The 14,702-nt window shown below is 39.6% G+C and overlaps 2 protein-coding genes across 6 annotated transcripts in view; one reads left to right on the top strand and one right to left on the bottom strand.

Annotated features, from left to right (window-relative positions):
* The window catches only part of dnah5 (dynein, axonemal, heavy chain 5), a 90,496-nt gene extending 80,709 nt beyond the window's left edge, over positions 1-9,787 (bottom strand). For 3 of the 5 annotated variants that reach the window (XM_041044454.1, XM_041044455.1, XM_041044453.1), the window contains exons 1-3: positions 9,698-9,787; positions 466-600; positions 67-151 (exon numbers count right to left, since the gene is read on the bottom strand). In XM_041044454.1, coding sequence (XP_040900388.1) covers positions 67-151; positions 466-600; positions 9,698-9,787 — 310 coding nt within the window. Of the gene's footprint in view, positions 1-43; positions 152-465; positions 601-4,112; positions 4,170-9,697 lie in introns of those variants that run through there. The other 2 variants (XM_041044457.1, XM_041044456.1) reach the window with 1 other exon arrangement.
* Positions 9,788-11,784: 1,997 nt separating this feature from the next.
* triob (trio Rho guanine nucleotide exchange factor b) overlaps positions 11,785-14,702 on the top strand; it is a 103,159-nt gene continuing 100,241 nt past the window's right edge. Inside the window, exon 1 of the mRNA XM_041044434.1 lies at positions 11,785-12,021. Coding sequence (XP_040900368.1) covers positions 11,952-12,021 — 70 coding nt within the window. The 5' untranslated portion in view covers positions 11,785-11,951. The remainder of the gene's footprint in view (positions 12,022-14,702) is intronic.

Here is a 14,702-nt window from a genome sequence, read left to right on the forward strand (position 1 = left end):
ATTTGCTTGCGAATTAAATGGTGGTCGATTTTCGCCATCTTACTGTCCTAATTGCCAACATCTTACCTGCTTCGACAGGCTCAGCATCCTGATAGTAGAACATGAGGTGTGGAAGACCCTCGACCACAAAGAATTGCTCCATGCGGTCAATCTGAGAAAGATGAGAGGAAAACTCTCATATATATGCTCAGTGCAACCCTGACCAAACTCTAAACTAAAATAATTCACCCTTAACCCAAATAATTTACTTCAGTCTCATTCTTCACCCCATGAAACTGAAATAACTAAAAGAAAATAGATGTGGCAGTAATTTTATATAAATAAAAATACAAAGCCAGAATGTTTTACAAATGTTGATACACCTATATGCTTTAGTTTTAAGGCTGCTGTTGTTTTCTACCCAACAAACAAACAAATAAATAAACGAATAAACAAATAAAGTGTGAAAATTTGAGTTTAAAGTACCTGATTCCCTTCCAGTACGGCATCTTCCACTTCAGCTTTCTCCAGTCCCAGGCACGAAGCTACAATACTGAGGATGTAGTCATGTCTTCCATCCAGCTGGGCCCTCTTAGCTTCCCGCTCCTCTTTCAGCTTTTGCTAAACAAATGTGCAGTCAATTATAAACAATTAACATTAGGATCAGAAGTCGAATTACTTTTGAATTAAAAAATAAAAAAAGTAACATATGTCCTTTTTCTTTTGGTTGAGTGCTGAAGTAGATGCTTTTTAAAGAAAATTGAAATTCTGAATAGACTAAAATAAAACTGAATTGAGATCAGGTTCACCGACGATTAGAAAAATAAAAATGCACTCTACAGCATTGTAATTTTTCCATGAGAAGTAGACGACGAGTTAAGCCATAATATGACCGAAGAGAACACAAAGCTATTAAACCATATTTCACATACTTGATATGTAGTGCTGAGGTTGTTGGTAATGACAGATGATTGAAGCTCTCCTGTGGTCCGACACTTTGGCTCAGACATCATTTAGAAAAACAGTCCATTCAAAGGACCACGAGTGTGTACAGTTTTCAATAAACAAGCGGTAGAATATGTAAAAAAAAAAACTGTAAAAAATATATGAAAAAATGAAAAAATATGAAAAAATACTCAGTATATTGTCAATGCACAGCATCAATCTCTACTTCATATATAACTCCACACAATAATGTCAGAAAATGTCCAAAACAGATATCAATATCCTTCAAGGACCTGCAGTTTCATCCCTCTGCTTTTGAGAAGTGCCTTCATGGCTCTCTTATGACTGTCTTACTGTCTTATCACCCTGCCAAATACTAAAAAATTCAGGTGTCTGAGAATGGATTAACCAACACCAAAGCCAGTTTACAACAAGCCATGGGTTGCATTTAGGATAGTGGGGCAGTAAAATCAACCACAGTAGGTTGCCAGGTTCTGCTGATTAGTAACAGAGGAAAAAGGTCAGCCAATAAATTACACGAAACCTAGTGTTGCATGGTGTGCCAGCTGCAGGGTGCATTTAAATTCTCTCATTTACCCTTCCTTTTGTCTGTCTGGAATGCAAACAGGGGATGACAGGACTAGTCCTCTCTGGCTTAAAATACTTTTTGCATTGACGTCACCACAGACTGACCATCTTTTAAAAGGCTGTCTTCTACAACAAAGCAGGAAACATCCTACTACGCCTGACAATGCCAAAAATAGAGCACTTGGGAGCTAGCTCTTTTATATACCAGTCTGTTTAGGCAATTGTTAACAACTGGATTAAACTTTAACATTGAAAATGACATATTAAGTGATCAGGTTTCTCATCATGTTTTCCCTTTCTCTCCTCTCTCTTCTGTGTGTTTTCAATAACACATCCACGTGGTGTGCCTCAGAGAACAGGGACTTTGCTGTTAAGGAACCTTATCCTTGAGGCAACTGTAACTGACTGTTAAAGTTTGTAGTATACATTGGAGCACAGGACATAATTTACATGCAAGCACACTGTGTGAGTCCCCCTGGACTATGCTGAGAATCAAATTGGAGAGAATGTGAGATGAAATTGGAGAGATGTGGCAGGTTTTGGGGAATAGATCAGATAGAACCCAGAATAAAGCGCTAAAAGGGACATAAAGAGGGAAAAGAAAGATGTCAAAGCCTACAGATTGAAAGGACGATTAGAAAGACATGACACAATGGAAGGAGAAATAACTGGATACAATGGCAAAAACAGATACAAGGGATCTGGAGAAAAAGGGAAGGGAAGGAAAATGCTGAGGAAAAGATAAAAACTGACTGAATCTCAAGAAGGATGAAGAGAGAAAGACTGAAGTATAGGATTGTTTTGTACATTGAGGAAAAATCTGAGAAAAAGAATGTGAAAAATGAAAATAAGAAGAAATAGAAGTAGGAGAAGAGATAGGAAAGAGTGTAACAGGACATTGTAAACAGTAAGAGAACAAGGAAGGAGAGCAAGAGTCAGGACGCATGGGCTTGGATGAAGAGGGAGGGGACGGTTATTTATAATGCATAATCCAAGCCTGGGTGGTTAAGAGTCAGTGTATTGATTCTTGTTAGTTAGAGCCTGAGGGTGTGTGTGTGTGGGGGGAGGGTGGTCATGTGAAGCCAGAGAGAGATGGAACAGAACAACAACCTCACAAGCTGTATGTGTCAACAAGGTTAGCAAGAGCAGCAACACATTAGCCTGTCAGCAATTATAAAAGAGATCAGACAGCAACCACATTGGCATGCAAGTTTGTTTAGTGAAACAAGGCAAATAATGTTTTTCCAGAGAGTCCAAGTAGTGTCCACAAAATCTGCTGAATAATTAACTTATAGAAAAACATGTTAATATTTACCAAGCACCAACAAAACCACTCTCTGTAATAGTGAATGCAAGTCACAGGCCAGCAACATCAGCAGATAACAGGACGGCTGCTAAGCACAACAAAATTAAAGACCTGACTCTCACTGCACACAGTTCAGTCACTTCACACATGAACATTTTTACCTGTACTTTGTATGTACTCTTTTATATTTCACTCATTTAAAGCATGAGAACAGTGATCTTTTGTAACCACCCATAAGAGCACATGAAGCAGTAGAACAGCTCACACCTGCATGCTCTATGTGACCAACTGAACAATTTTCTTTTTTCTTTTTTTTTTAATTATTTCTAAAAAATTCACCCAATTTTACATCACAAAATAGGGACATTTATTCAGATATTTCAAAAAAGGTGTGATTCATTGTCACAATTCTTACAATGAATCAAACCAACCTTGATGAAGTCTTTGGAGATACGCACACACATTATACAGACACAAACACTCACGTCACAGGTCGGCCATAAAAAAAAAAAAAAAAAAAAGCATGTCAAGCCAACTGTTGCTGGGCGACCATCCATTTCACACCTTCTCTCTGTCTTTATTCCAAATTGTGTGAACAGCCAACTCAGTCTTCAGCCCAGAGACAAACAATACAAACACAGTGCAGCAGTGTGGTGCACAATATTCAAACAAGCAGACTAAGTCACATCTGAATGCAAAACATAAACACACAAAATACACTAGCCAACAATAACAAGCTCCAACAATGACAGACATGCACACCCACATCCATGTTATTCCCATAACACAGACACAGAAGCCAGCACTGACAGACCCATGTAATAACAACTGCAACATTAACAGTTTTCAAAAGCAAACAAAGCTCCATCCTGAGATAAGCTATGTCGAGACTGACAATCTCTATAGTAAACAAACTGTGGCTTTTGGAATTAAAGAGAAAACAGCTGTGACAAAAAAATGTGCAGCAGGACAGTTTGGCAGGAATTTAGTCTGATTATTTATCTAATATAAAAAAAAAATAATTCAAAATGTTTTCAGTGCCCTGCCAAACCTCAAATAAACACAGATAATGATTTAGTCAATTTTAATCCACATCCTCGGGGGAATAGAAACAACACACAATGTCAAAACCAGAACACTAGTTGTGGTTAAAGTTTTGCAGCTAATTTTTGTCCATTTAATTTCAAATCACACTGTGGTAAATAAAAGATTGATGGATGAACTAAAACAGGGAGGGAGATAGACCTCGTTTGACAACACCACCACAACAACAGTGCTGTTTGATTTCTCTTACCTGAATGACCTTGGAAACTGTTTGTTTCCAGAGCTGCTTTCTAAACACCCGCGACATGACAGCTCCTTGCTTCTCCGACTTAAACCCTTCTATATCTTCTCTATAACCTGCTATCGCTTTCTCATCTACATGTACAGAGGGAAGCCGTATGCTCTCGCCCTCAAAGGGATTAGCCCTATCAAGTTGTCAGAGTTGACCACCCAGCCAGCTGAGCTGAAGCTATGCCTGCTTTATGTTTAATGGCCATTCCTATCAACAATGTATGAGTTTTCACAGCCTGCTGTGGTAAACTGTTAAAACAAAACTGAAAAACATGGGTAGTTTATGCACTGTACACACAGGTGCAGCATGCCCTTACTTGTGAATTAGCGCTCACATGTACAAGTCAAAACAGAAACAGAGAAGACAGAAACACTGAGAGCTCATTTACTATACACTCTCAAACTAACATGCAGGAATGTGCACACCTCAGGTATCACTACTCTAACAGAACAGGGTAGCAAGTCGGAATATAGCTGTCAGTTTTCACTTTAATGTAACTCAAAGTGACAGTCTGGTTCAAGAAAATGCTTAAGGGTCGGTTCTGTGTTGAGGCCACGGACACCCACCATGCCACTTATGTCACCTGATCTCAGAGATCATATGAATGAAGCTTTCCTTAAATATCTGTAGCTATGGACTAAATTTTGCAAATACTTTACCTGTCACAATGCAGCGAGATTTCATTCAGTGACTTTTTCATGTACCATATCTACCAAAGCAAAACAACCATGCAACAGATCCGTATTAGTGTGTGTTGTACAACTATATTGAACTTAAAATCACCAGAGTTTTTGATTAAATTTGGATTAGCAGCATTTGTGCAGTTGTTCTGTCTTAAGACAAGAGCAGAATCCACAAAATACCAAAAAAAAAAACATATCATGTTGTTTAGTTTGGATGGTAACAGATTTGTTAAAATTCAAATTTAACAGCAGTAATGTGACTTGCATTTTAATTAAATGAAATGTTTGTGCCACATTTATAATTCCTGGACATGGTTTTTTTTCAGAGCTGCAGTAACTACTAAATACAGAAAACAGCTCTGATGTTATTTCTGTCTATAAACTTCCACTTTCAGTGATCCACATAAACATTAACAAGAGTTTTAAATAATTTCTCTCTGGTAGTGCCTTGCTTGAAAAAACATTTAGTGCGGAAATGGGGATTTCTCCCATAAATATGGACTGAATGTGTTGTCAGATGAAATCAGTCATTATATTGCTGCTTGTGAGAAGTCTGCTTAACTTGCAGTATACTAAAACATTTCCCTTCCCAACTTTCACACATACATAACAGTTGATTTTCCCTTTCTTTTTGCCTTCTTGGGCTTTTCTACAAACCATTTTGATACAAACATATCATCTGTTTACTGAATCCTGACACATTAATGATGAATTACATTTGGCCAATGCAGTTAGTCAAGAAGCCAAGCCGTCTGTAACTTCAGAACTCTTGGGTCACCTTACCTTGTTTTGATAGTCTGGTTTAAAATGCAGCATCGTCGGCAGCGGCCTTTCACACTGACACTTCTTTTCAAGTCATTCCACCTTCTTAATTGGCTTTGCATTTCATGACATTAGAGAATTACAACGTCCAACAAAGAAGACAAGACAGAGAACAAGTGGCTTTGCTACAGTATGTGAGCAATCAGCCTTCTTATTTGCCATGTGAGAAAGGTTACTGCCCTGAAATTATGAGAGTGTTGCTCCTAAAAGGGGACTGCTAACTAGATAATGCGGTGTTGGATGACCACCTGTCGGCAAGGTAATTATCAAGGTCCCTGCTCTCACCTTACAAGTCTATTATAACAATGGGATGGAGAGACAGAGATGAGGGTGAGTGAGTGAGTGTGGGGGTGGGAAGGCTGTTAATATATATACAGAATCAGTGGGTAACATGTTTAGGCATAAGATATTAAAAAATATACACAGCTGCAAACTCAAATAAAATATAAAATATTCTATATATGAGTGTAGTAATAATTTGAAAATGACCCTCAACAAGACAATTGTCACCCTTTAAAAGGACAAGAGGTTCTGTGTTAACATTCCAGTATGCATTGCCATTGTATGCTAACTGACTGAAACTACTCTTGTAGTGACTGTGACAACAGCTTCAAAAGACGGCTATAGAGTAAGAATATAATGGTGACATTTGACAGGTATTAGCATTGTCCTTTCCTCTCCTTTTTATTATTAACTGTAAAACAGTTTAAGTATTATGTAACAAGAACAAAGTAAGACTTGATGCTATTACAAGAAAATGCAAAACATTTTCTTATAATAGCATCCTAAATGTGAGAGTTTGCTCATATTCTCTATTTCATGTTATTGCATACTGAAAAACGTTTGGTTTGGGCCAGAGAAAAAAGCAATTTGAATACGCCACCTTGTGCTTTTTTTTTTTTTTATAGATTAAATGAATTATCAGCGGAAAATCATTGATAATTAGACTGTAATGAAAATAATTATTAGTTGCAGCTCCAGTGGGGAGACCTTAATCATTCACCCAGTGAACACACACAAACACAGACCTCCCACAAATTAATATTAAATTCCATTAACTTTTACTGTGCCATCCAGCAGATGAGAAGCACAGCTCTCTCCACATGGATCTGACTGATGGTTTGATATTGAAGAAATGATTGCGAAGCTTTGCATTTAAAAGCAATTCGGTCATCAATTTTTCACTAGGCTATGACTGATTTTCTGTGTTCCACTGTCTGGTTGTGAGCTGCCATGAAACAGGAGAGTGACTGTAAATTATAAATGAGGGGATGGTGAGATCTAAAAGAGAAAGACATAGACAGAGAAAGGTCCACGGTTCTCCCCAAGGATGCTCACACTGACACAGACATGGAGAGCTTAAACACATTTGATTTAAAACTACGTCAGGTTTCAGCACAATATGTCTACGAAGGAGAGACGACTGAGGACTCTGTATTTTGATTTGCACTGTTTTTTTTTATTGACTTTGCTGTCTATTCAGTTCTAACCACTCCTGAGTGCAACTGCAAAGTTAAATCCAATAGATCATAATTGTTTTACATTGCCTTTATTGGGTGATTTCATTTTACTTTATCTCAGTCTGTCACTACACTATATGGACATGAGGAAGACATACAGGTACTGTAGACGCTGTCTAATGTTCTATTGATCCACACAGTGCAGGATTATCTGTGGGTCCATCCCATGCAGCCGGTAGTTCACACCAAGTCTCGTCTTGTCCCCTAACATGTCATCAAAAGCAGACCAGCATGTACTGTATTTGGCAGAGATACTGACACAAATCTCCAGCCACATGGGGACACCAGTTACTGTAAAACACTAAACTCACACCTGAGCTTCCTGGTCTTGACCAAGAACATTTTGAGACACTGACACTTTTCTCGCAGACAACTGATTGTTAAATTGCTAGGTCATGTGTGCAAAGGCTTTAAGTAAAAGTATATCAGTGGCTGATTGTCCAGATCTACATATGATAAACCAGGGTTATTTATTTATTTATCTATCTATTTATTATTTAGACAGTTCTCATTCTCTTTTAATACTGATGGTTGAAAATAATGCAGAAACAAGAGGGAGCTGTTTACTCCGCCAGATCTTTTTGTTACCGTATCACTTGTCATTTCGTGTTTAAAATAGCTGCAGAATTAAACGCATGAGTGCCTAGAGGGAATGTGAATATACGCTTTCCCCCTTGGTCAGTATTGCATGAAAATGAGTGTGAAACTGAATCAATATGAAGAAAAGAAATTCCATTAGTACGCATATGTAGCCAATGGAGCAGATCCGCAGTAAGATTGCTGTGGCTTCTAGTTAGTGCAGAGTTGGAGGTGGTTTTTGCATACTAATTGAACATGTATATCATATTAGCCTATGTGGTATATTTATGTTAAAGCTATTTTTTTTTTTGCTCAAAAGTTATAATGAAGGAATATTTATTTCATAGCCTGGGTGAAAGGTTGGAAAATTCAAAAGTGTAATGAGCTGTAAATAAGCATTACAAAGTAAAATAAATAAATACATACATACATACATACATAAACATTGAGGATTACTTCCATTGGCTCCTGACCTTTGTGTTGGTGGAACTGGTGAATCTGAAGTGTGTGGGTGAAGTAAAAAATACCTTCAAATAAAAAAAGTATTTCTCCGTTTTAAATCCATTAAATTAGCTTTCCATAGACAGGAAGAAAGCCTTACTGATAACAGTTATCATTTTGATAATGACACAGTTCCACATTAATTGAGAACAATAGATGTAAAAACTCAGTTGATTTAAAGTTGACTGTTCAACAACCTCATCATCTTTGTGGAGCATCATTTCCTCCAACTACACTATGAACACACTGCCATCTAGTGGATCGAGGCTCACATTACAACCAACAAATATTACAAACGCTTATGTCACAGCTGTTTTTGTCTAGTGCTGAGAAGCCAGTCAGTCTTAATAGTGTAGTGGTTCTCAGAAGCAATTATCAAAAGGGCTCATGGGGTTCCTGAGTTGAAAATGAAGTGCAGATTAATTCCATCATTCCCTTTTTTTCACATAAGAGAGAAGGGAATAGTGATGGAAGGTTTCACTCTCCAAATTCATACGATCCTAATTTTAGTTCACTACATCAATCTGTGCTAAATAACTACCTATGGTAATTTATCTGAGGTTAGTATTAAATTAATGAATTGATTAATTTAAAAAAAAATGGAGAAGCTCTTGTGCCCCCCAATGATAGAAGAAAGAATTGCATTTGCATATGCCAGTTTATTAGGTACATCTAGCTCAGTCCCCCAACACATTCTGCCTTCATTAAGGTTTTGTTGTTTGTTGTTCTGTTTCAGCGAGGTGTTGATTCAACTGTATGGAAATTTTATAGGCTGTAGTTTGTGGTGGTGGTGTTGAACTGTATTGTGTTATAGTGACACGGGTTTCTATTATTTTGTCCACCTCATTCATATCAGTATGGATAGTCTAAATAACAGAAATACCACTCTGTATAATGAAACGCAATTCACCAACACCATAATCTACAGCATCCAACACCACAAAGACAAATAGTTTAAACAAAATCTGACCACTGTAGCCCTCATGAAGGGGGGATTCATTGCATTGGTGGCGTGACATCTGAATGACTGCAGAACTGTTTCACTTAAGCTGGACAGCTATGCTCATAACAAAACAGTCCTACCCCAGTGATAATGTTATATGTTTTACAGATGTTAAAAAAAAGAGTGACAATAACCTTATGACAACATGAGGTTTCTTTACACAGATAGTCCTGTAAAGAACAAAATAATAATAATAAAATCACAAGATAATAGATTACTATTGCAGGCCTAAAACCTGAAAGTAGGATACTACACTCACAAGCTTTCTATTGGCCATATAGCCGATAACAGTCTGTTAGAATGACTCTTAGCCTGAAATATACGGTCTATATTCCCTCTGGATAGGGGACACTGAGGAGATTCTCCTTACATTTAAAAAAAAATGTCACGTTATCATGATTATCACCCATCTGCTGTAAGTATCTGGGATCAAACCTGCATCTCCTTGAGTGACTCCACTTGGACAGAAGGCTGGGTGGGTCTGTTCCTGTAGCTGACTTTGGCGAATCGAGAGCTGAACGACATGGCTCAAACATTCCTTCACTGAAAAGGCTCCTCGATGACCGGACTTTACATTTCCAGCTTCGACCTCGTCAAGTAATGTAGTTTTTTTTTTCTTCGCTGTTTACTCGGGATTACAGTTTTTTGTCGCAGCAAGATTTCCTAACCTTCCTCTAAACACGTTTTGTCCGCTCTGATCGTGTATGTTGTTAGTGGTTTCCTAGGTAACGAGGCATGTGGAAGGGGGCAAAGGGGCAAAGAGGCAGTGAGTGGGCTGGTAATGAAAGACAATTTATTCATTGGCTATTTTCTTACACAGAAGCTATTTTTTTACAGAAGAATTGAGAGTATATATATATGTAATACTCTCTCTCTCTCTCTCTCTCTCTCTCTCTCTCTCTCTCTATATATATATATATATATATATATATATATATATATATATATATATATATATATATATATATATATCTTATATAGATATATAGATCTTATATCTTATATCTTATGCCTGTGTGTGTGTGTGTGGAGAGAGAGAGAGAGAGAGAGAGAGAGAGAGAGAGAGAGAGAGATCTTCTGTCGCCAGAAGATCAGATAGAAGACCATCAGCAAAGGCAATGTCATCTGCTCCAGGTGTGTCACATCTGTACGCAAAATTTACCAGGAAGTTTAACAGCAACACTGTGTGTGTTCAGATGCAACTCAGCTGCTTGCTGGCTTTGCTCGTTGCAGCTTTTACTAACTAAAACCGAAACTAACCTTTCTTTTTATATATTTTGTGGCTCGTCGTGTCACCAAAGCCATGCCTTCAGTGTTGTAACACAGTGAGACGATTTGGACTGCTGTCAGTCATCTGGATTTATTGCTGATAGACTTTTTTGCCTGCCTTTATCGGCTCTCTTTTCTTTAACCTACCGACTCCCTGACTGCATGACTCCAGTGGAGGAAACAGCTGAACAAACGCGTGTCCAGAGTATGATTCTTATAAAGAGAAAAAGAGTTAGTCAGTCCCCATCAGTGTCCTTCCACGATCTTATCTGTGGTCAGCTCAGTGTCCTGTGTTTGGTGGTGTGTGCGCAGGGTTTTTATTTTATAATATGTTTTATTCTTCAGGTCTATAAGTTATTGGAATAAACAGGACAGACGGATATCAATGCGTAGCCTCTTCTTTAAAACGGATGTGTTTATCGGTATTTGCCGGCCTACCCAGAGCAATTCGTGGAGGCAGCCGCTAGATGACAGCAGTGCACTGTCGCTAGTCAAAAGCGCTGAGCTGCAGCTGTCAGGGAGAACTGGGTTAGATTTGTGGGGCAAATGACCTCATAGTGTAGCATCATCTTCATCACTAGGAGATGAAGAGAAAATTAAATAGTCCCTCTCCGTCGGTGTCCTGTTGCCCCGCTAATCCACTAAAAGCACGACTAGTCGTTCCTAGGAAAACATTCACATTTATGAATAACTTGCAATCATGCAATAGGCCATAACTGTTAGGAAAGAAACTGATACAACGAGAACTCAGTGACTCCATGGGAATATTCAACTCAGAATTCAGCTATAAAAGCCTATATGATACCGTTATATGGGAGAAAGGCTACACACTGCTACTACTAGACGTATGAGGAAAGGATATCCATGATGTTTGTCGTTATAGCATCTCCCATAACATCTGGGCTTGAGCTATTAAGGCATACAATCCCGACGAATGACTCCCACACAGCCCGCATCAGCACCGCAGTGAGCGACGCTGGGGGCTGCTGATGTGCTGTGCCGCACACTAAAAATTGGGTGGCGCACAATGCACCAAAAACCCCCCGAAACGGAATCCCAGGATATCCCACCCCCAACCCACCCCTCGAAATGGAATAGCCCTCCTCCCTCAGCCCTCCTCCCCTCCTCATTTACCTCCGCCCTCTCTCACTATCACCCCCTTCCTCCTCCTCCTCCTCCTCTCCCTCACGTCCCAACTCGGGAGCGCCGCCGTTCGGTCGCCAGGATTTTCCCTTCTCGGCCAAAATGGAGGAGGAGGTCTCTCGCTTAATGAAGGGAGCACAGATTGTATGACCGGATCTGCTTCAATGAAAGGCGTCAGGAGCCGCTTCTGCTGATAAATAATTATTGCAACAATTAAAAAAAAAAGAAAATCCACTGAGGATATCTATCGCTTATTTCCGCACAAGCGACCACAGCCATGAGCGCAGGAGAGGGACTAGATGAGGCTGCGAAGGACGCGGCAGACATAGCGGCGTTTTTCAAATCCGGTAAGTAGGGAAGGGGCGAGTCTGGCTCTGTGAGAGCTCAAGTGGAGCTGTCGCTGTGATCACTGGTGGTCTGCCACATTGTTGACAAAAACGACCAAAAAAAGAAACACTAACGGGTTTCATGGGCGAGATGTGTAGAGTGCGTCGGACGTGCTGGAGAGAGAGATGCGCACAGCTTAGTTATTTACCACATTTTAGTCCACTGACATGACATTCCGCAGCCTTTGATGACAACAGCTCGAATAACACCTCCTGAAATATGTGCTTTTGATTATTAGGCAGTGACCCCATTTTGGGTTGGACCAAGCACGCTAAGGTGTGGATGGTTTCAGCTCGACTATAGTCTCTGTGGGCTGTACGAGTATTTCTACGTTACAGGCTGTGTCCATCACGAACCTCTTGGATGTGGGTCGAATATTCTTTTTTATTATTATTTCTGTCTGCAGACGCGTGTAGAACGAACAACCTCGCAAACGAAGGTGGGATCACGCGTCCCTCTTAGCCCAGGTCTCCCAGATTTCATGCACGGATATCGGCTAGGCCATGGACGCACACACGCTGTATGGGCAATAGGTTGCACTCTACGCACTGGGCCTGTCTAATATGATGGCATCATCATAACAAATAAGGTTAGGCCTGCCTATCGTATCACTCTGCATCCAAAACATAAACACCTTTTATAGATCCTCAGAGGCTGCACTGGTGCCTGATAGCAGCCAAAACAATAACACAGGGAGACTTTTGTCGTGCACTTTGTTGTGATTAGATTTTTTCTTTTTCTAGCAAACACCTACCTGGTAGATTAACCCACAATCAAGCCCCCACTTGTTCTGACTTTATAAAATACATCTTTAACCCAATCTAACACAGGCATTTGGAGGCCAGGGAGCGCTGTTACAGTTTTTGGAAGGTACATTTTAAAGCAAAGGTCCAGCGTTGGGGAAAGACGTCACCACCACTAGAGCGGGACCACCTCTGATACACACCAGAAGAAGCAGCTGTCTTTCTCTCTCTCAGCTGTTTCTGTCTGTGACACCTGGTGCCTTGGGGTCTGCTGGTCACCATCTCCACAGACTGCACACGTGCAGGAACACACATAGACACAGCATGTGCACAAATCCAATTATAAATGTTAATCATATTAATCAAGTAAATGTAGCTGACATGTTCTTGCATGTGCATACAAACACACACACTTATACTTGATACCTTTTTAAACAGTCTACAAACCACATACTTTGTTCTGGAAATTGCCACTGCCAGTCAGACAGTTAGGAATGTTGTCAAAATGGATTGTATTCAAATGCTACAGTCTCTCTTACGGTTGGTTGGACGCCTGCCAATGTATTTTCCTATAGCTGTGTTGTATCAGGCTGGAAAGTTGGCTCGCATTGAAGTTGGACTGCTTGGATGTTTATATAGCAGCAAACGCAGTTCATACAGTATTCATGATGGAGACAGAAATAGGTTATGGCCTCGGGAAACTTTTATAAGAGAGTATTATGAAGAGAAAGTATGGAGTAAAGTTTGTGCGAGAATGGCACTACGCGCTGAGTGAATATTGTCGAATAGCTGCATGTCTCCCGCTGAGATTAGAGCTGGTAGTTTAAAATGTTCCCAGTCATCTTGTTTAATTAATGTTTTATCTTAATGCCATTGTAGTGGCACACAAAAATTGGGAAGATGAACAGAATACAAGATACTGTATATCAACGAATTCATTAATTCCTTTCACTTACTGTGCTTTTAATTGGATTTCATTTAGCAGACTTGAATTATGTTGCTATCATTTCATGTCATCCGTTCAGTCCATTAAAACATATTATTGATCTCGTTCAGTTTATCACTCTAATGTTGAAAATATTTTATTAGAGTCATTTAGCAAAAGGTTCGTACTTCTAACCCTCAGGTTTCATTTATTTCTATTCATCTCTCCTTTCTCTGCAGTTCACAGGCTGTCAAAGCTGCTGACAGTTCATTTATTTCACTGACCTTTTTGGCAATCAGCTGCACCCCTTCATTTTAAATTCTATTTTTGCATCTCTTTACTCTGTTTTAAGTATGATCAGTTACAAATACATGTCTGCAGTCTGTCTAAACAGGAAATGATATGCCATTCATTCATTTGTTCATGCTTGCGTATTATGTATGTTAATCTTTCTTACAGTTTCACTGTGCAGGACCAGTAGTAATGGCCATCCCGCTCCCTGTAGCCTCTCCAGCAGGCTCCCTAATTGCTGCCAGCTTGTTGCATGTTGAAATCTTGGCACACAGCTGCTCATCCTAGTTGATCCCAAGGACTTTATTTCTGGGTCTCTGTGTATGTGTGAGTGCGTTTTGTTTTTTTTCCGGGGCTCTAGATGCACTCCAGCGCCCTAGTTATCCAGTGAAGGCTAGACTGTGTCAGATTCTTCTACTAAACAAGACCTAAAGTGACTGCCTGGCCACCTGGGTGGCTTGATCACTAGCTAAGAGGTGGACTTAGTGAGAGACTAACTCGCTGACTGGCTGGATAACCAAATGTGAGTTTGAAACCACAAAGCCGGCTGACTGTTTGGGTGATTAAACTGAGATTTCCCCCAAAGCACCTAAGTCCTAGTTTCTGATTCTGCGCTAGTTATAAATTTCTTCACCTGAATGGAAAGTATTATCATCGGCCCTTGAAAATACTTGATGTTCCT

The sequence above is a fragment of the Toxotes jaculatrix genome, chromosome 8 (assembly GCF_017976425.1).
Source record: "Toxotes jaculatrix isolate fToxJac2 chromosome 8, fToxJac2.pri, whole genome shotgun sequence".
In the NCBI taxonomy this organism is placed as follows: domain Eukaryota; kingdom Metazoa; phylum Chordata; class Actinopteri; family Toxotidae; genus Toxotes; species Toxotes jaculatrix.